We start from the raw sequence: 22239 nt of genomic DNA on the forward strand, positions 1-22239 counted from the left end.
TTTTACTATCCTCCTTTATATTCTTGGCTAGCTTACCTTCGTACGTTATCTTTCTCCCCGTATGCCTTTTTAGTTATCTTCTGTTGCTCTTTAAACATTACCCAATCCTCTTGCTTCCCATTCATATTTGCTATGTTGTACTTCTCTTTTATTTTTATACTCTCCCTGATGTCTCGTGTCAGCCACAGTCGCCACTTACTCCCCTTGGAATCTTTCTTCCTCTTTGGAATGAACCGATCCTGCATTTGTGTTTTTAAAAAAAAGCTGGACTAAAATACAAATATAAAGGCAAAGAGTGTCTCTGATACCCATGAAGCATTATTCCTCTCATTGAAACATGTGACCCTTGCTAAGTCTAGCACTGTCCCCATCTTGCTTTCTTTATGCCTGATATGTTTGGCTCTGTCTCCCTTCTTTCCTTGATTTGTCATCTATAACATACTCCTAAAACAGGAAGGTCAGTGATATATATTCCATGTGCCAGATAGTGCATGCAATGGGATTCATCTGACCACTGTGTGTAAGGCTCAATATTGCTGGGCATTGTTAAATTAAATATAAATCTTAAAGGTCCTTTAAAATCTAATTACACCTTTTTAAACTTTGTGCTGCAGCATTGTTGCCCAGTTTGTCCCATCAAACATTGCTTCTTAACATTCTCCCATTTACTGTAAATTTGTGTGCATACGGACAAAATTCCAACGTTAACCAGTAAAATGTTCTGCTTGTTTGCAAATAGGAATTTTATTAGGAGGATAGTAAAGTGCTTCTGTATTGTGATATTCTTACGATTGAGACCGAGATCAAAAGTTCAGATAATGGCATAGGAAGTAGAATGGGACAGGTTCTTGGAAGATCCTGATGGGGTTGGAAATGAGAATGTTGCTTCTCTGGAATGGAACTGAGGCCTGTAGTTACAGTATTGGTTGATTATTGTCACATTTACCGAGATGCAGTGAAAAGCTTCAGTTTGCATGCTATCCAGTCAAATTAAATGATACTATATATATGTTTACTCAAGCCATAAATCAGTACAACAGGCAGTGCAGCGAGAAAATTACCATAATGCAGAATATAGTATTACAAGTGTTGTAGTGTTACAGTTAGAGAAAAATTCCAGTGTCCACAATGAGTAGGTTGGAAGATCCTAGCTTATGGGAGGATTGTTCAGTAGTCTGATAGCAGCAAGAAATAAGCTATTGCTGAATCTGATGGTACGTGCTTTCAAGCTTTTGTTTTCTGCTAGTCAGGAGAGGAGAGAAGAGGGGAAAAACTAGGGTGAAAAAGGTTCTGTTGACTTCTTTCAGAGACAGTACTGTAGATGAGTCAATGGTGGCTTGTCTGTGTGATGGACTGGGCTGCATCACAATTCTGCAATTTCCCAAACAAACCTGTCATGCAACATGAAAATATGCCTTCTATATCATCTGCCATGGACCTGCTGCATCAGCAGGCACAGTGGATTAATGCTGGCCGTGAGGCTGATATTACTGTGCACCATCAGTAGATGTTGGTAAGAGTTGATGGAGCAATGTTGAATGTCCGTAGTTTTCTGAGGAAATAGAGGCATTGGTGTGCTTTTGTTGCCATAGGTTGAATGTGGTTCATCCAGAATAAATTGGTGATATTTGGACCCTGGTGGTATTTTGGAATTTGAAGCTATTGGCCATTGCTATTTCGGCACCATTGATGCTGATTGGAACATCTACTCTACTCTAAAGTCAATAACGGTGTTGTTGACATTGAGGAAGAGGTTGCTGTCTTGAGACCATGTTACAAAACCACCTCCGTATATTCCATTCCACTACTCCATCTCATCACTGTTCGAGATCCAGCCCACCACAGTGTCTTCTGAAAATGTGTAAATGGAATCAAAGCAGAATTTGGCTGCACAGGTTTGAGTATATAGGGAACATAGTAAGGGGCTGGAAATACATCCTTGTGTGAGAATTATTGTGGGGGATGTTTTATCACCTATCCTCACTGATTGTGATTTATGGGCCAGAGTCAAGGTTCCAGCAATAGAAATGGGTGCTGATTCCCAAGTCCAGAAGTTTGGAAATTAGTTTGGTTGGGATTTGTCAAAAATGGGCATCTTACCAGGCTGCCCTTGTTATGGAGAGGAGTTTAAGGCCAGAGAGATGGCATCTGCCATGGCCTGCTGTGACAGTAGGCAAACTGCACTGGATCAATGCTGGCTGGGAGGCTGTTGTTATTATGCAACATCACCAGCCTCTTGAGGCACTTCACAATGGTGAATGTCAGAGCCACTGGACAATAATCATTAAGGCCCACTACCTTGTTTTTCTTTGGCACCGGTGTATGATAGTGATCTTCTTAAACTAGGACCTTAAAATTGAGCAGATAGAGCTTAAGTTTATCAGTGAATGCTCTTGCCAGTTGATCCAGCCAGGTCCTGAGGAGGACATCTGGGGCAGTTGTTCTCTGCGGTTACACCGTCAGGAATGCTGATCTGGCATCTCCCACAGTGACCATGGAAACAGGCGTACCCAAGGCTGTTGGGGCAGTTTATGTCATTCCACCGACCTTATGTTCAAAGTGAGTATAGATTGCATTGAACTCATTTGGCGGGGACACACTCCTAGAGATACTACCCATGTTCACTTGGTGGCTGATTATAGCATTTTAGTCTTGCCACAATCAATGGGTGTCTATGTGGTTATCTCAGGACTTCAGCTTGGTTCAAAATTCCCTCATGGCAATTTAATGGCATTGAGACTGTCAGAAATAGATTTCTTGTACAGCTGTGAGACTAGAGGAGACTATTTAATACAATTTACAAGAAGGAAATATAAATAAATAAGAATAGTTTGAACAGTGAACTAAATCAAATTGATGGGGGGATTGGGCATCGTAGTGTATAGCACTCCCATGGTAGCTGTAAGTATTTTAGACATAACGTTAACATCTTTCTTTTCTATTCTAGATGCGCCTTAAATTATTCTAGCCAAGAAATTTGTTATATATTGGTAATGTATGTTTGTAATATGGGGTATTAAAATTCCTCTTTTCAATTTTTTCCAGTTATTTGTGGAAATATGTTAATTAAGATGTCTGGAAGTTTCACCTCTCCAAATTTCCCAGCGAACTATCCCAATAATGCTGACTGCCTGTGGATAATTAGATCAAAACGCAAATACAAGGTATGTAAACACTCCTGGAAAGGGGCCAACAGAAGTAGTATTTCTCTAAGCAAAATAAATATTCACAGACATCTTTAAGTACATTTTCTTTCAATTTGTTTTTGCTTTTCACAGTGAGTGCCAACAGTATTAGAAAATCAAAAATTGGTATCTTTGCTCTAAACCCAGGGTGGGGAACCTTTTCATGTTGGAATGCCGCATTAAGTTAGCTGTAATCTAATAAGGCCGCATCCAAGAAACTTCAATTAGATATTCTTCAAATTGTATTATTTTGGAGAAATCTAACTACTATGTACTAACTTCAACAAAATGAAGAAAATTGTTAATTCTAAAGTTAACTAACCTTTTAATGACTTTGTTGTGACTGTTTTTTGTGGGAAAGCATTTGAATATTTGGTTGCAACATGGAGGTATGTAGAAACATAGAAACATAGAAATTAGGTGCAGGAGTAGTCCAACCCCTTAATAATTTTGTAAGTTTCTATAAGATCCCCTCTCAATCTCCTAAATTCTAGAGAGTATAAACCAAGTCTATCCAGTCTTTCTTCATAAGACAGTCCTGACATCCCAGGAATCAGTCTGGTGAACCTTCTCTGCACTCCCTCTATGGCAATAATGGCCTTCCTCAGATTTGGAGACCAAAACTGTACGCAATACTCCAGGTGTGGTCTCACCAAGACCCTGTACAACTGCAGTAGAACCTCCCTGCTCCTATACTCAAATCCTTTTGCTATGAAAGCCAACATACCATTCGCTTTCTTTACTGCCTGCTGCACCTGCATGCCTACCTTCAATGACTGGTGTACCATGACACCCAGGTCTCGCTGCATCTCCCCCTTTCCCAATCGGCCACCATTTAGATAATAGTCTGCTTTCCCGTTTTTGCCACCAAAATGGATAACCTCATATTTATCCACATTATACTGCATTTGCCAAACATCTGCCCACTCACCCAGCCTATCCAAGTCACCTTGCAGTCTCCTAGCATCCTCCTCACAGCTAACACTGCCCCCCAGCTTAGTGTCATCCGCAAACTTGGAGATATTGCCTTCAATTCCCTCATCCAGATCATTAATATATATTGTAAATAGCTGGGGTCCCAGCACTGAGCCTCGCGGTACCCCACTAGTCACTGCCTGCCATTGTGAAAAGGACCCGTTTACTCCTACTCTTTGCTTCCTGTTTGCCAGTTCTCTATCCACATCAATGCTGAACCCCCAATGCCGTGTGCTTTAAGTTTGTAGTTTTAGTTGATCTTCCAGATAGGTATCCGTCATTTGTGACCTTAAGGGAGACTTGATTTGGGTTAGGTAGGAGAATGTAGATTTGCAGCAATAAGTGGTTGAAAAGCAAGAAAGCATTTTTCGTGCATGTTGCTGAAGACGTGGGTATTCTATTGCATTTTTCCATATTTCAATCGGATCTTTCTTGGCATCAAATAAGAACTTTAAAATATCATCTTCTGAGAGCTCAATCAATTCCATCTGTAGTTCCTTAGGAGCCTTGGAGACATCAACATGGTGAGGTTGAAATGCTAGTTTGTGTGTGGTCATGTTTCTCAAAGTCAGTAAACCTTTCATTGTATTATTTAAAAGACAACAGACAATAGGTGTAGGAGTAGGCCATTCAGCCCTTCAAGCCAGCACCGCCATTCAATGTGATCATGGCTGATCATCCCCAAACAGTACCCCGTTCCTGCCTTTTCCCCATATCCGCTGACTCCGCTATCTTTAAGAGCCCTATTCCAGCCCTCTCTTGAAAAAATCCAGAGAACCGGCCTCCACCGCCCTCCGAGGCAGAGAATTCCACACACTGACAACTCTCTGTGTGAAAAAGTGTTTCCTCGTCTCCGTTCTAAATGGCTTACCCCTTATTCTTAAACTGTGGCCCCTAGTTCTGGACTCCCCCAAAATCGGGAACATGTCTCCTGCCTCCAGCGTGTCCAAACCCTTAACAATCTTATATGTTTCAATAAGATCTCCTCTCATCCTTCTAAACTCCAGAGTGTACAAGCCCAGCTGCTTCATTCTCTCAGCATATGACAATCCCGCCATCCCAGGAATTAACTTTGTAAACCTATGCTGCACTCCCTCAATAGCAAGAATGTCCTTCCTCAAATTAGGGGACCAAAACTGCACACAATACTCCAGGTGTGGTCTCACTAGGGCTCTGTACAACTGCAGAAGGACCCCTTTGCTCCTATACCCGACTCCTCTTGTTATAATGGCCAACATGCCATTCACTTTCTTCACTGCCTGCTGTACCTGCATGCTTACTTTCATAGACTGATCAACAAGTATCCCCAGATCCCCCTGTACTTCTCCTTTTCCCAACTTAGAAACATAGAAAATAGGTGCAGGAGGCCATGCAGCCCTTCGAGCCAGCACCGCCATTCATTGTGATCATGGCTGATCATCCCCTATCAATAACCTGTGCCTGCCTTCTCCCCATATCCCGTGACTCCACTAACCTCTAGAGCTCTATCTAACTCTCTCTTAAATCCATCCAGTGATTTGGCCTCCACTGCCCTCTGTGGCAGGGAATTCCATAAATTCACAACTCTGGGTGAAAACGTTTTTTCTCACCTCAGTCTTAAATGACCCCCCCATTATTCTAAGACTGTGGCTCCTGGTTCTGGACTCGCCCAGCATTGGGAACATTTTTCCTGCATCTAGCTTGTCCAGTCCTTTTATATGTTTCTATAAACTCCAGTGAATACAAGCTTAGGCTTTTCAATCTTTCCTCATATGACAGTCCCTCCATCCCAGGGATCAATCTCGTGAAATTACGCTGCACTGCTTCAATCACAAGGATGTCCTTCCTCAAATTAAGAGACCAAAACTTTACACAATACTCCAGATGTGGTCTCACCAGAGCCCTATACAACTGCAGAAGAACCTCTTTCCTCCAATACTGAAATCCTCTTGTTATGAAGGCCAACATTCCATTAGCTTTATTCACTGCCTGCTGTACCTGCACGCCAACTTTCAGTGAACGTTGTACAAGGACACCCAGGTCTCGCTGTACCTCCACCTTAGCTAACCTAACCCCAGTGAGATAATAATCTGCCACCTTGTTTTTGCCGCCAAAGTGGATAACCTCACATTTATCTATATTATACTGCATCTGCCACGCATCTGCCCACTCACTCAACCTGTCCAGGTTACCCTGCAACCTCCTAACATCCTCTTCACAGTTCACACTGCCACCCAGCTTAGTGTCATCCACAAACATGCTAGTGTTGCTCCTAATTCCCCCTTCCAAATCATTAATATATATGGTAAACAGTTGCGACCTCAACACCGAGCCTTACGGTACTCCACTCGCCACTGCCTGCCATTCTTAAAAGGACCTGTTCACTCCTACTCTTTGCTTCCGGGCTGCTAACCAATTTTCTATCCATGTCAACACCCTACCCCCAATACTCTAATTTTAGTCACCAGTCTCACATGCGGGACCTTATCAAAGGCTTTCTGAAAGTCAAGCTAGATACATTACATCCACTGGCACCCTTCACCCATGTTACTTGTCACATCCTCAGAAAATTCCAGAAGATTAGTCAAGCATGATTTCCCTTTCATAAATTCATGTTGACTTGGACTAATCCTTTTACTGCTATCCAAATGCCCCATTGTTACCTCTTTAATAATTGACCAGCATCTTTCCCACCACCGAAGTCAGGCTAACTGGTCTGTAATTCCCCGTTTTCCCTCTCGCCCCTTTCTTGAAAAGTAGGATAACATTAGCTATTTTCCAATCCACAGGAACTGGTCCTGAATCTATTGAACATTGGAAAATGATCACCAATACATCCACTATTTCTAGAGCCACCTCTCTGAGGACCCTGGGATGCAGACCATCAGGTCCAGGGGATTTATCATCCTTCAGTCCCATTAGCCTACCCAATACTATTTCTCACCTAATGAAAATTTCTTTCAGTTCCTCTACCCCCATAGATCCTCTGTCCTCCAGTACTTCTGGGAGATTGTTTGTGTCTTCCTTAGTGAAGACAGATCCGAAGTACCTATTCAACTCTTCTGCCATTTCCTTGTTACCCATAATAATTTCACCCGTGTCTGCCTTCAAGGGACCCACATTTGACTTTGCTACTCTTTTTCCCTTAACATATCTAAATAAGCTTTTACTGTTCTTCTTTATATTCCTGGCCAGCTTCCCCTCGTATTTCATCTTTTCAGCCCGTATTGCCCGTTTTGTTTCCTTCTGTTGTCCTATGAAAGTTTCCCAATCTTCTGGCTTACGGCTACTCTTTGCTGTGTTATACATCTTTTCTTTTAGTTTTATTCTATTCCTAACTTCTCTTGTCAGCCACGGTTGCCTCCTACTCCCCTTAAAATCTTTCTTCCTTTTTGGAATGAAATGATCCTGCGTCTTCCGGATTATGCTCAGAAATTCCTGCCATTGCTGTTCCACCGTCATTCCTGCTCGGATCCCTTTCCAGTCTACTTTGGCCAGCTCCCCTCTCATGCCTTCATAGTCCCCTTTGTTCAACTGCATCACTGCCACTTCTGAATTTTAGTTCCCCTTCTCAAATTGCAGATTAAAACTAATCATATTATGATCACTACCTCCAAGCGGTTCCTTTACCTCGAGTTCTCTTATCATATCTGGTTCATTGTTACGACACTAAATCCAGAATTGCCTTTTCTCTGGTCAGCTCCATTACAAGCTGCTCTAAGAATCCATCTCGGAGGCATTCCACAAACTCTCTTTCTTGGGGTCCTGAACCTGTCAGGTCTCACGTTTGATCTAGTTTCTGTTTCTTATTGATTTTATTATTATTGTTTGCATTCTTGTTTTATTTTGGTGTCTCACATCTCCTCTCGTTTCAGGTCCCATTTCCTGTCATGTCATTTCCCCTCGTGTGATTGTTGGCCCCGCCCTGATGTGTTCCACCTGTGTCTCGTTATCCCCTGTTAGTCTGTGTATTTAAGCCCTTTGTGTTTTAGTTCTCATTGCCAGTTCGTTGTGTATGTTACTTCGTATCACCTCGTGCCAGCTCTAGAAATCTTTTGACCTTGTTATCTCGACCATTGCCTGTTTTTCGACTACTGTTTTGCCTGCTCCTTGATTGTACTGTTGCCTCCGTTTTTGCTTACCTGTGTACCGACTTGGACCGATTAAACTCTGAAAACTGATCTGCCCTGTGTCTGAGCCTGCATTTGAGTCCTCCTCGTTCAGTTCCTGATAGAACCAACCTAATTTTCCCAGTCTACCTGCATATTGAAATCCCCCATCACCACATTGGCATTACCTTTGTTACATTCCAGTTTTAACTCCTGCTGCAACTCCTGCTGAATATTAAGTTCCCAGGCACGATCATCCTGCAGCCACGTCTTGGTAATCTCCACAATGTCATATCTACCAACCTCTAACTAACTGAGCCTCAAGCTCATCTACTTTACTTCTTCTACTTCGCGCATTCACATACAATACTTTTAATTCCTTACGCATCTCACCTTTCATATCGATCCCCATTACATTTGGCCATACTTTCCTATCCCTTTGTGAGCTTCCTTTCCCGTTAATTCTGGGGTCATTAACCATCCCTTTACTCTTTCCCTTTAACTCCATCCTCGACTACCCCATTTGACACCCCACCCCCCTTATTCAGTTTAAAACTGCCTGTGTAGCAGTGGCAAACCAGCCTGCCATTTAGATAGTAATTAATTAATAAGTCTATAACAGCTGCGTATTCTTCAAATAATTTGCATGAATCCTCCTGCTCATCAATGACCTTGGCTATTGGGAAAATGTTCATCCGAAATTTCATTTTGAAGAAGAAAAGCTTTGAAAAAAATATAACTTTTTTTGAAATACTTGGATTTTTTGCCATATTTCATATATAGACTTAGTTTTACCTTGCATAGAAACATTCAAGTCATTTTGCTTTGACATGATATCACACAGAAATGCAGTATTTCTATAGAAATCCTCTTTCAATAATTCACATTGCTGATTCTGTTCTTTATAAAATTTAACTGTCTGTTCTCGCAAAGATAACAATTTCGCTAACACCTGTCCCTGCGATAGCCAACGCACTTTACACTGATACAGCAAATCCACACTGAATGCCTCATCTGTCATATCTATTCTCAAATTCAACTTCAAACGGAAAGCCAGGTGCACCGCTATCAAAAGTTGATATTACTGAAGACTGGACTGGCCAGCGGACTCTCCCCGACATTTCCCCTCTCGTCAACCAGCCTCAGCCGGTGGTGGCGCCAGTCAGGCAGGGAGGTTAACGTACAGTCTAGAGTCGCATTAGAACTAAATCATGAGCATAACAGGTGTTAAAATAGCCCTCATGACTTATGAATGTTTTAATTGTGGCCGTCAGTCGGGGAGGATTATTTCGTTGAATTTTCTTTTACTCTTTGGTATTTTAAATACGTTCATTTTAAGATTAAAATTAAAATAAAAGACGAACAAAATCATATTAATAAAAATAAAAGGATTTGTTCAACAAAATATGGATTCATTCAAAAGGCTGCACTTAATGGCCTAGAAGGCCGCATGCAGCCTTATGGTCAAGTCAAGTTTATTTGTCACATACACATACAAGATGTGCAGTGAAATGAAAGTGGTAATGCCTGCAGATTGTGCAAAAAATACAGAGCCGCTCTAAAACAATGCTTCCAGACTGGATCCCTTATGGAAAGTAAAGGTCCAATTGCATCAGGTATTCCCAAATGGAATAACATCGACCACCCATTGGAATATAAAGATTTTATTCGTCTAATAATATAGGAAGAAGGGAAAAAATGGATTGACCTTTGAAGGAGATACATTTGCAGTTCTATATTGTTTCTAATAATTTTACCAAGCTATATTGAGATCTAAAAAGAACAGGAAAGACAAAATGCATAAATGTATAAAAATGAGATGGGACCCAATGGTAGCAATTGATTGGATCACTTGAGCAGCATAACATTATTGATCTGAAAACGCAAAGGGCACTTAGAAAGAATGTATGAAGGGTCATAAAAAATAAGAAGAGAGAGAAGTGGTAGGGAAGGGAAATTATATATAATCAGAGAATGTAACCAAGACAAGTTTTCATATTCCACGTAACAAGCAAGTTTGTGACATTACTGCATCTAGACTTGGTAAGATAAATAATAACGTTTAATGAATATATTTAGCAAGCTCTACATTTCAGTGATCTAGTGAAATTTAAGCCACTAACCCAACAAGAACCAACAATTATAATCAGCAGTTACTTACCACAATTCACACATTCCCTCTCCTGTTGATTTTAACGTCAAGGGTTCTTTAGGCACAGATGTGTTTAATTAACACGGAGAGCAGCATAAATTTATATCAATTGATATATTCCACTATCAATGGGAAAATGTATGTGCTTGAACAACAATGCCATGACAGTTTTGGCAGTAAGTGCAATGTTTGACTTGCATTTAAACACATTTACCTTACGACTGCAATGGTTCATCACCACCTTCTCAAAAGCAATTATGGATAGACAATTAAATGCTGGCCCAGCCTGCAAAGCCCACATCCCTTTAATGAATTATAAAATGTGGTATGTCTACAACACAGGGTTTGTAATCATGTTAAGCAGCATGCTAAAATCCCACAACTCTTTCTCCACTACATTGACGACTGCATCAGTGCTGCCTCCTCCAGCAGAACTCATTGATTTCATCAACTTTGCCACTAACTTTCATCCTGCTCTCAAATTCACTTGGACTATCTCTGACATTTCTCTCCCCTTTCTCGATCCTTCTGCCTCCATCATAGGGGACAGACTATCGACTGACATCTACTATAAACCCAGACTTTGACAATTAGCTTGCCTCCTCCCATCCTGTCTCATGCAAGGACACCATCCTTTACTCACAATTATGCGATCTCAACCCCAACTGTTCACAAGATGACGCTTTCCACTCTAGAACATCTGAGATGTCCTCTTTATAGTCAAAGAGTGATACAGTGTGGAAACAGGCCCTTTGGCGCAACTCACCCACACCGCCAACAATGTTCCAGCTACACTAGTCCCACTTGCCTGTGCTTGGTCCATGTCCCTCCAAACCTGTCTGATCCATGTAACTGTCCAAATGTTTTTTAAACGATGGGATAGTCCCAGCCTCAACTACCTCATCTGGCAGCTTGTTCTATACACCCATAATCCCTAATTGGCCCTTGCCCATCCAAAAGTTACCCCTTGGATTCCTATTAAATTTGATAAGAGAACTCGAGGTAAAGGAACCGCTTGGCGGTAGTGATCAAAATATGATTAGTTTTAATCTGCAATTTGAGAAGGAGAAGGTTAAATCGGAAGTGGCAGTGATGTAGTTGAACAAAAGGGATTATGAAGGCATGAGAGAGGCACTGGCCAAGGTAGACTGGAAAGGGATCCCAGCAGGAATGACGGTGGAACAGCAATGGCAGGAATTTCTGAGCATCCGGAAGATGCAGGATAATTTCATTACAAAAAGGAAGAAAGATTCTAATGGTAGTAGGCAACCGTGGCTGACAAGAGAAGTTGTTGAAAACTCAAAGAAAAGATGCATAACACAGCAAAGAGTATCCGGAAGCCAGAGGATTGGGAAACTTTCATAGGACAACAGAAGGAAACAAAACGAGCAATACGGGCTGAAAAGATGAAGTACGAGGGGAAGCTGGCTAGGAATGTAAAGAAGGACAGTAAAAGCTTCTTTAGATACGTTAAGGGAAAAAGAATAGCAAAGTCAAATGTGGGTCCCTTGAAGCCAGACACGGGTGAAATTATTATGGGGAACAAGGAAATGGCAGAAGAGTTCAACAGGTACTTCGGATCTGTCTTCACTAAGGAAGACACAAACAATCTCCCAGAAGTACTGGAGGACAGAGGATCTAAGGGGGTCGAGGAACTGAAAGACATTTTCATTAGTCGAGAAATAGTATTGGGTAGGCTAATGGGACTGAAGGATGATAAATCCCCTGAGCCTAATGGACTGCATCCCAGGGTCCTCAGGGAGGTGGCTCTAGAAATAGTGGACGCATTGGTGATCATTTTCCAATGTTCAATAAATTCAGGATCAGTTCCTGTGGAGAATAGCTAATGTTATCCCACTTTTCAAGAAAGGAGCGAGAGAGAAAACTGGGAATTACAGACCAGTTAGCCTGACCAGTGGTGGGAAAGATGCTGGAGTCAATTATTAAAGAGGTCATAATGGGGCATTTGGATAGCAGTAAAAGGATTAGTCCAATTCAGCATGGATTTATGGAAGGGAAATCATGCTTGACTAATCTTCTGGAATTATTTGAGGATGTGACAAGTAAAATGGATGAAGGGGAACCAGTGGATGTAGTGTATCCAGCTAGACTTTCAGAAAGCCTTTGATAAGGTCCCGCACGAGAGACAGGTGACTAAACTTAGAGCACATGGTATTGGGGGTAGGGTGTTGACGTGGATAGAAAATTGGTTGACAGACAGGAAGCAAAGATTAAGAGTGAACAGGTCCTTTTCAGAATGGCAGGCAGTGGCAAGTGGAGTGCCGCAAGGCTCGGTGTTGGGGCCGCAACTGTTTACCCATATATATTAATGATTTGGAAGAGGGAATTAGGAGCAACACTAGCAAGTTTGTGGATGACACAAAGCTGGGTGGCAGTGTCAACTGTGAAGAGGATGTTAGGAGATTGCAGGGTGACCTGGACAGGTTGAGTGAGTGGGCAGATGCGTGGCAGATGCAGTATAATATAGATAAATGTGTGGTTATCCACTTTGGTGGCAAAAACAAGGGGGCAGATTATCTCAATGGGGTTAGGCTAGGTAAGGGAGAGGTACAGTGAGACCTGGGTGTCCTTGTACACCGGTCACTGAAAGTTGGCTTTCAGTTAGAGCAGGCAGTGAAGAAAGCTAATGGAATGATGGCCTTCATAACCAGAGGATTTCAGTATAGGAGTAGAGAGGTTCTTCTGCAGTTGTATAGGGCTCTGGTGAGACCACATCTGGAGTATTGTGTACAGTTTTGGTCTCCTAATTTGAGGATGGACATCCTTGTGATTGAGGCAGTGCAGCGTAGGTTCACAAGATTGATCCCTGGGATGGTAGGACTGTCATATGAGGAAAGATTGAAAAGACCATTCTTGTATCACTGGAGTTTGGAAGGATGAGGGGGGGGGTTTATAGAAACACTAGACTAAATGGCCCATGAGGGCTGGTCCCCCGATGCAATATTCCACCTCTCCACCAATTCCAATATTGGTAGCCAGTGGGGGGGCTTTCTGGAGCGCTGATGTGCTGGCAGCTCACTCACGGCTGGTGGGCTGGCAGTTGACTCATGGCTATTCCTTGAAATTCCATTTCAAACAGGGTGCAAGACCACCAAATTCAAATCCATTTTCCTACCATTTTAAGCAGGGTGCAAGGCCACCAAATTCAAGCAGTTTCTTACCACTTTGAGCAGGGTGCAAGGCCACCAAATTCAAGTGCAGTTTCACACCACTTCAAGCAGGGTGCAAGGCCACCAAATTCAAATGCAGTTTCATACCACTTTTAGCAGGGTGCAAGCCCACCAAATTCAATGCAGTTTCATAACACTTCAAGCAGGGTGCAAGGCCATCAAATTCAAGTGCAGTTTCATTCTGCTTCAAGCAGGGTGCAAGGCCACCAAATTCAAGTGCAGTTTCATTCCATTTCAAGCAGGGTGCAAGGGCACCAAATTCAAATGCAGCTTCATACCATTTCATGCAGGGTGAAACCACCATAAAACCACACAAAACACAAACACAGTTCAGTAGACATTCAGTGTGTTCAGTTGATTCACAGCTCAGAGTCGTGACCTCTCCCTCCCCCATCATGCAGAGGCTGAGCCACACCCACAAAAATCCTCCGGTCCCGGAAGGCGGAGGGGGGCTCTGAGCGAGGTGGCCAAAAATGACGGTCATAGGTGGCGGCGTTCTCTCGGAAATCACACCACAGCGAGCCAAAAGCGATCAAGATCAGACTTTTAGTAATCTATATTACTAAAAGTCTGATCTTGACCACTTTTGGCCCACTGTGCTGCGATTTCCGAGAGAACGCCGCCACCAACGGCTGTCATTTTTGGCCAGCTCGCTCAGAGCCCCCCTCCACCTTCCGGGGCCGGAGGATTTTTCCCATCGATGAAAAATCAGAGAAATATTAATGTTTTTTTAAAAAATCCCCATTCTTTCTGCTGCCCCCGCTGGCGGCAGGGGGGAGGGACTATAAAACCCAGAAGTGTAGTCCCTCACTCAGTCTCTGCCAGACCCAGGAAGCGAGAGGGTCACAGCTCTCTGATGATGAGTCCCCTCGATGTGGCTGTAAGGTGGCTACTGCCCAATTGTTTGCCTCACCTTTTTAAAAATTTGTGTTCACAAAATGAATTTTGGTTGTCGGGTGGCTGCTGCCCAACTGTTTGCCTCGCCTTTTTAACAACTTTGTGTTCACAAAATGATTTTTTGTTGTCGGGTGGCTACTGCCTAATTGTTTGCCTCGCCTTTTTAACAAGTTTGTGTTCACAAAATGAATTTTGGTTGTCGGGTGGCTGCTGCCCAATTGTTTGCCTTGGCTTGGCTTTTAAAATTGTTGCAACAGTAGGCTGCCAGCCCAAGAATCCATTCGGCCCACAATGTCTATACTAGCCCTCTGGAAACCAGTACCTTCGGCCCGCAACACCCATACTAGCGCGACAGGAAGCCCCACTCCCACTGGCGAGCAATATTGGAAGTGGTGGAGAGGTGGAATATTGCGTTGGTGACCAGCCCTCCCGTGTGAAGCTGGGACCCAACGGGTCCCACTTAGTCTAGTATAGATATACAATTATAAAAGGACTGGACAAGCTAGATGCAGGAAAAATGTTCCCAATGTTGGGCGAGTCCAGAACCAGTGACCACAGTCTTAGAATAAAGGGGAGGCCATTTAAGACTGAGGTGAGAAAAACCTTTTCACCGAGAGAGTTGTGAATTTGTGGAATTCCCTGCCACAAAGGGCAGTGGAGGCCAAATCACTGGATGGATTTAAGAGTTGGATGGAGTTAAATAGAGCTCGAGGGGCTAGTGGAATCAAGGGATATGGGGAGAAGGCAGGCACGGGTTATTGATTGGGGATGATCAGCCATGATCACAATAAATGGCGGTGCTGGCTCGAAGGTCCAAATGGATTCTTCCTGCACCTATTTTCTATGTTTCTAAATCTTTTCCCCTATGTCCTCTGGTCCTTGATTCCTACTGGCAAAAGACTGTGCATCTACCCAATCTATTCCTCTCATGATTTTGTATATCTCGATAAGATCTCCCCTCATCCTCCTGTGCTTCATGGAATAGGGACCCAGCCTACTCAACCTCTCCCAACCTCTCCTACTGAACCTCTCTGTAGTCCTGGGAACATCCTTGTAAATCTTTTCTGACCCCTTTTCAAGGTTGACAATATAACAAGGTGCCCAGAACTAAACATAATATTCTAAATGCGGTCTCGCCAATGTCTTATACAACTGCAGCTTGACCTCCCAACTTCTATACTCAATACTCTGACTGATGAAGGCCAAAATGTCAAAAGCCTTTTTGACCACCTTATCTACCTGCAGCTCGACCTTCAAGGAACCATGCACCTGTACTCCTTTATCCCTCTGCTCTACAACACTACCCAGAGGCCTACCATTTACTGTGTAGGTCCTACCCTTGTTCAACATCCTAAAATGCAACACCTCACACCTCTCTGTATTAAATTCCATCAACCATTCCTCCACCCACCTGGCCAATCGATCCTAATCCTGCTGCAATCTTTCACAACCATCCTCACTATCTGGAAAACCACTAACGTTTGTCAAACTTGCTAATCTTGCCCTGTATATTATCATCCTAATCATTGATGTAGATGACAAAGAGTAACGGGCCCAATACCGAACCCTATGCACACCACTAGTCACATGCCTCCAGTCCAAGAAGCAACCCTCCGCTTTCTTCCATGGAGCCGATTTGCCATCCATTCAGCCATCTCTCCTTGGATCCCAAGCAATCTAACCTTCCAAAGCAGCCTACTATGTGAAACGCCTTACTGAAGTTCATGCACAGCTCTGCCCTCATCAATCTTTCTCGTCACATATTCAAAAAAATCAGATTTGTGAGACACGACATCCACATACAAAACCATGCTGACTATCCCTAATCAGCTCTTGCCCATCCAAATGCCTGTATATCCTATCCCTCAGAATACTCTCCATCAACTTACCAACTACCGATGTTAAGCTCACCGGCCTATAGTTCCCAGCATTTTCCCTGCAGCCCTTCTCAAAAAGAGGCACAACATTTGCCATCCTCCAGTCTTCCGGCACCTATGTATTTAAGGACGGCTTGTAAATTTCAACCAGGGCTCCTGCAATTTCCACTAGTTTCCCGCAATGTCCTCGGATATATCTTTTTTTTTTTAATATTTTGTTTTATTAGAAGTAAGTACAATCACATGGCACCAAAGTGCCTAATATATATTTGCATAATACATTTTATGTACAGCTTCTTTTTTTTTTTTGTTATATTAAAGAAAGATTAGAATAAGAAAAAGAAATTAGATAGTAAAGGATAGAAAAGCGTGAGATATATAGTGTGTGAAAAAAAAGAAAAAAGACGATGAGTGAAGAAAGTTGAGGAAAAGAAAATAGAAAAAAGAGAGAAAAAATACTAACCCTCAAACCATAATACATAAAGAAAGAAAAAAAAAGGAAAAAAAAGGAGATCATTGTTTATTATCTTGACCAACCCTCATCCAGTCCTGAAACAGTTAGTTTTTACAATTGTGTTGCACCATATGATTCCAAGAAGACGACAAATGGAGACCAACTCGTTATGAATTGGACTGATTTATCCATTAGGAGGAATCGCATTTCCTCTAGATGTGCGATGTCCAACATATTTACAATCCACATTTTAAGCGTTGGTATTGATGTATTTTTCCAAAATTTAAGTTTTTTTTTTTTGCTATTATTAAACCATAGTTAAAAAATAAAATTTGAGATGTGTTCAATTTATTCCCATCTTCCATTACTCCAAATATAATCATTTCAGTATTAGGTTCCATTCTTATGTTGAATAATTTTGTAAATATTTTGAAAATATCACTCCAAAATCTATAAAGTTTTGTGCAGGAGACTAAGGAGTGTGTTATAGTTGCGTTTTGGGATAGACATTTACCACAAATGGGGGATATATTTGGATAAAATTTGTTCAATCTTGTTTTTGAATAATATAATCTATGTAAAAATTTTAATTGAATTAGATTATGTCTTACATTAATCGAACATTTGTGAATATATATCAAATACTTTTCCCATGTAACCTTCGTAATTTTTATCCTCGGATATATCTGATCAGCCCCTGGAGATTTGTCTACCTTAACATGACAGTACCTTCAGTACTTCTCTGTCGGTAACCCTGACTGCTCTCAAGACACTACCAGTGACCTCTCCAATTTCCTCCATCCTACTGTCTTTCTCCTCGGTAAATACAGGGAGTAATACTCATTTATACCTTGCCCACCTCCTGCTGCTCCACACAGAGATGACCGCTTTGATTCCTGAGAGGTCCCCCTCTCTCTCTCTCTCTAGTTACCCTTTTCCCCCTTATGTATTTATAAAATCTTTTGGGATTGTCCTTAATGCTACCCGCCAGAGCTATGTCTAGGCCCCTTTTTCTCCTTTTGATTTCCTTTTTTAGTTTACTCCTTAGTTCCCGAACATTCTCCAGGGATGCAACTTTTTCCCAGCTGCCCATACCTGTCCCATGCATCCTTCTTGTGTTTGACTAATGTCCCAATTTTCCTCGTCACCCAAGCTTCCTTACGTTTGCCTGCTTTGCCCTTCACTCTAACGGGGACGTACACATCCTGAGCTTTCTTCAGTACAATTTTAAAGACATCCCACTTGGCCGATGTTCCTTTCCGCTCAAATAACCTGCTCCAGTCAACTTGAGCTTGACCATCTCTCATCCCCTCAAACTTGGTCTTACCCCAGTTGAGCTTTTTAACACGTGGACCCTCTCCATTCCCTATCCATAACTATCTTAAATCTAATCGAACTGGTCACAGGTCCCAAAAGGCTCCTCCACACACACCTCATTAACTTGCCCTTCCCAATTTCTCAATACTAGATCCAGCGTTGCCCTTGCACGTGTGGGGGCCTTCACATACTGCTTAAGAAAACTCTCCTGAACACATTTGAGGAATTTCACCTCATCTAAACCCTTCACCCTATGATTTTTCCAGTCTATATTGGGAAAGTTAAAATCCTCTACAACAACAACCTTATTTGACCTGCAACTGTCTGCAATGTCCCGGCACATTTGTTCTTCTAATTCCCCTTGACTATTCGGGGATCGTTAGTACACCCCCAACAATTTGATCATCCCTTTCTTGTTCCTCAGCTCCACCCAAGTAGCCGCACTAGACAAACCATCCGTAATGTCATCTCTGAACACAGCCGTGACATCCTCCTTCACCAATAATGCAACCCCCATCCTCTTGTTCCTTCACCCCTGTCTCTCCTGAAGCTCCTGTGCCCTGGAACATTGAGCTTCCAGAGCTGCCTGTCCCTTAACCAGGTTGCAGTCATGGCCACAATGTCCCAGTCACTCGCACCTATCCATACCCTAAGCTCATCTACCTTACCCATCAGGCCCCTTGCATTAAAATACGTGCAGTTTAAACCATCCCTCCCTCCTCGCTCTCCGCATTTCACCTGCCTATTCTGTCCACTAACCTTCCCACACCACCCTCCATACCAACTTCTAACATCTCACGTGCCTCTGTCCAGCACAAGATCCCACCCCCTGCCAATCTAGTTTAAACCCATGTAGCATTAGCAAACCTTTCCGCTAGGATGTTGGTTCCCCTCCAGTTTAGGTGCAACCCGTCCCTTTTATACAGGTCACCCCTGCCCCGGAGGAGATCCCAATGATCCTGAAATCTGAATCCCTGCCCCCTGCACCAACTCCTCACCCACACATTAATTTTCCCTATGATCCTATTCTTACCTTCATGAGCACGAGGTACTGGAAGCAATCCTGAGATTTCTACCATGCAGGTCCTGTTTATCAGTCTTCTGCCCAATTCCATAAATCCTTGTTGCAGAAACTCCTTCCTCTTTCTACCTATATAATTTGTGCCATCAACCTGCAGCTGCACCCCCTCTCGAGGATGCCGTGCAGCCACTTCAGACGTCCTGGACCCTGACACTGGGGAGGCAACACACTATCCTGGATTCTCGCCTGCTGCCACAGAATCTCTGTCCACACCTCTGACAATGGAGTCTCCCACCAATAGGCCTTTGCCTGACGTCACTCTTCCCCGTTGAGCCTCGGCACCAGGGTTAGGATCACATCCCTGGCTACCACTCAATCTTGTCATGTCATCCACTCCCAAGAGGGTGTACCTGTTAGGTACAGCCACCGGCGACTCCTGCACTCCACTGCACTGTTTTCTCTCCGCCATTCCAAGGGTTTCTCCAATTTTAGGTTACATGCCCCTTTTTCCCCTCCTTCCATTGCCTGTCCCCCCTAATCGAGTGTACACCCATATCTCCCACTACACCATACCCCCGCCCCCAAATCCCACTGTCTAAGTTTATATTTAATATGGTTCTGACTGAAAATGTCATCTATCCCTGCTTTCCAGAGATTTTTGCCTGACTTGCTGAGTTACTTCAGCATTGTTTTTCTGAGGTAGTCAACAACATAATTATCATCATATTGCCATTATCAATATGTTGGGTGTTACCATGACTTACCATCGGCCGCCGGGGGCTTTAACATCAGGAGAAGAATAAAGTTCATGGGAGAGACAAGACTGCCTTCCATCACAGTGAGGAGGTGTTTGGAGATTCACTGTGATGGATGTCTGTGTAAATGTTGTTCATTCTGTGTTCTTGTCTGTATGACTGCAGAAAGTAATTTTGTTTGAACTTAGGTTCAAATGACAATAAACATTATTCTATTCTATTCTATTCTTCTATGCTATTAAAACTTTACAAGACCAGATACCAGAATGGGGTTATAAGGTTTATTTGAGACCAGGTTTTCTACAGTGAATCACTCTCCTCCTGAATCCCCAAACGCAATCCCATCTATAACTTGTTATCAAGATATGTCTGAACTTCCCTGGAAGATTGCTGCGTCAATTGCACTTGCAATCATTATCCAGCACCAAGAAATCCATCGGATTAGTTTCCCATCACCAACTGACATATTCACTCATTCTGCCATCAGCTCATTTCATTGTAACCCATGTCAAAAATGCCCTGCAAGAATTCATCAGGATTTTAATCCATCAGGATTTTATCTAATCTCTACTACCTAAAGGATGAGGGCGCATGGAAAAATAAGCTAAACTTGAAAATATCTTTCATTTTCTTTATCATTGTGAAATTCTGATAGCATCATGGGGATGCCTTCGCCACATGAACTACAGTGATTCACAAAGATGGCTAACCATCAATTTTTCATCATTGTTAAGATGGGTCCTGACCTGAAACTTCCCTTATCCATGTTCTCCAAAAATGCCTAACCCACTGAGTTACTCCAGCACTTTGTGTCCTACTGTGAGCTTTTCATAAGCAATAGTTCTTGGCCTTGTCAATGACCATGACATCCCATTTATCATTTTTTAAATAATAATTTTGTATATTGTACAGAAAAGAGGTTCATGCATCTATGAATTGTGCCAAATCTCTAATATTAACTCCTAGTAGAGACTGATGGCTTTGCTTACGTGATTCCATTATTATTTTTAATTTAGATCCTTTTGGAATTCTCTTCATTTGCAATAAAAGAATTTGCAGCTTGCCTTGGTGATCACGTAACAGTTTACGATGGTGCAAATAAGCTTGCAAAAATCCTTGTAAGACCAGCTTGTGGTGCAGAAAGTCCAGCAGCTCTGTCATCCAATAATGAGTTACTTATTACATTCCGCTCTACCTGGAGATTACCAGCCCGTGGTTTCAATGCTAATTATAAATTTGGTAATATTCTTAAAGTGCATATACTTGTGTTCTCAATTCAAATCATAGTTGTGTTATATTTATTGATGGTAATCTTATTTTATACAATATTCTTTCTTCTAGTTGAGTGTGGGTTTATGATGAAAAGCAGAAAAGGAAATTTTCTCAGATTCGCTACCCCCTTCAGGGTCACACACTGCTTTTGGGTCGTGCTCGCCAGAATGAAGCGCCAGGTCTGAAACTAACTTGCTGAAACATTTGATTTCAAAGAGCACTTTTGCTAAGTATGGCCATGGAGTTGGGTAATTTTACTTTGGAACAGGTTTCAGAAGGAACTGTTTACCAGCAAATTGATTTTCCATACACAGTGACAACAGTATACATTTTACTTGTTCATCCAAAAGAGCCACAAATGAACAAAGCTGCCTTCTAGGTATCGAGTCTGGCATGTATAATTATGCTTACATTTGGATATTAGCTTAATGTTGTCCTTCAGTTACTGCAGAATCTATCAACTTAAGATGGCAGAAAAAGAAATGGGTACAGCCTGTGGATTAAACAGCATTCTCAATTTAAATGGTACTTAACTGAGTTTTTTTTAAATAGACAGATTTGATGCTTTCTGACAAACAGAACACGTACCTCACTCTGGGAAAATCACAATTATTTTAAGCATGTTCAATTCCTGTAAATTATTTGTTTTCATGATGGGATTGGACCGAAACATGGGCACTATGTCAGTAAGCACTGTCAAAAATGTTAATACTACCATCATGTTATCACATGAAGAAACTGTTTGAATAGGAATTAATGATATTGTGGCGGTTCCTGGGAAGTAGGCTACTCCCTGGTTCTCCCCGTTGCTCGGCACTTAATGGACTGGTCCTGGGGCAGGGCCCAGCTACGAGTAGAAGAGGTCTGGAAGTTGGTGCAGCAGTTGGTCTTCAGTCTCCCACTGAAGCAGCGAGTAGTGTGCTGTCCTAATTAAAGCCTTTACAGAATTCACCTGGCTCCTCGCCTTCATTCTGGGCTTTCCACGCACCAGCTACACTGGTGACCCTCGACATTTTGTCGCAAGTCGCGATGGACCCGAATATGCTTCAGGACGC

At 42.4% G+C, this 22239-nt stretch overlaps 1 protein-coding gene across 3 annotated transcripts in view; it reads left to right on the plus strand.

Annotated features, from left to right (window-relative positions):
- Nucleotides 1–22239, plus strand: part of LOC129705894 (astacin-like metalloendopeptidase) — a 95568-nt gene that overhangs the window by 55241 nt on the left and 18088 nt on the right. For all 3 annotated transcript variants that reach the window (XM_055649789.1, XM_055649788.1, XM_055649790.1), the window contains 3 exons: nt 3046–3164; nt 20929–21151; nt 21254–21363. In XM_055649789.1, the coding sequence (XP_055505764.1) occupies nt 3046–3164; nt 20929–21151; nt 21254–21363 (452 nt within the window). The remainder of the gene's footprint in view (nt 1–3045; nt 3165–20928; nt 21152–21253; nt 21364–22239) is intronic.

This window comes from Leucoraja erinacea, chromosome 18, assembly GCF_028641065.1.
Source record: "Leucoraja erinacea ecotype New England chromosome 18, Leri_hhj_1, whole genome shotgun sequence".
NCBI classification, from domain to species: Eukaryota; Metazoa; Chordata; class Chondrichthyes; order Rajiformes; family Rajidae; genus Leucoraja; species Leucoraja erinaceus.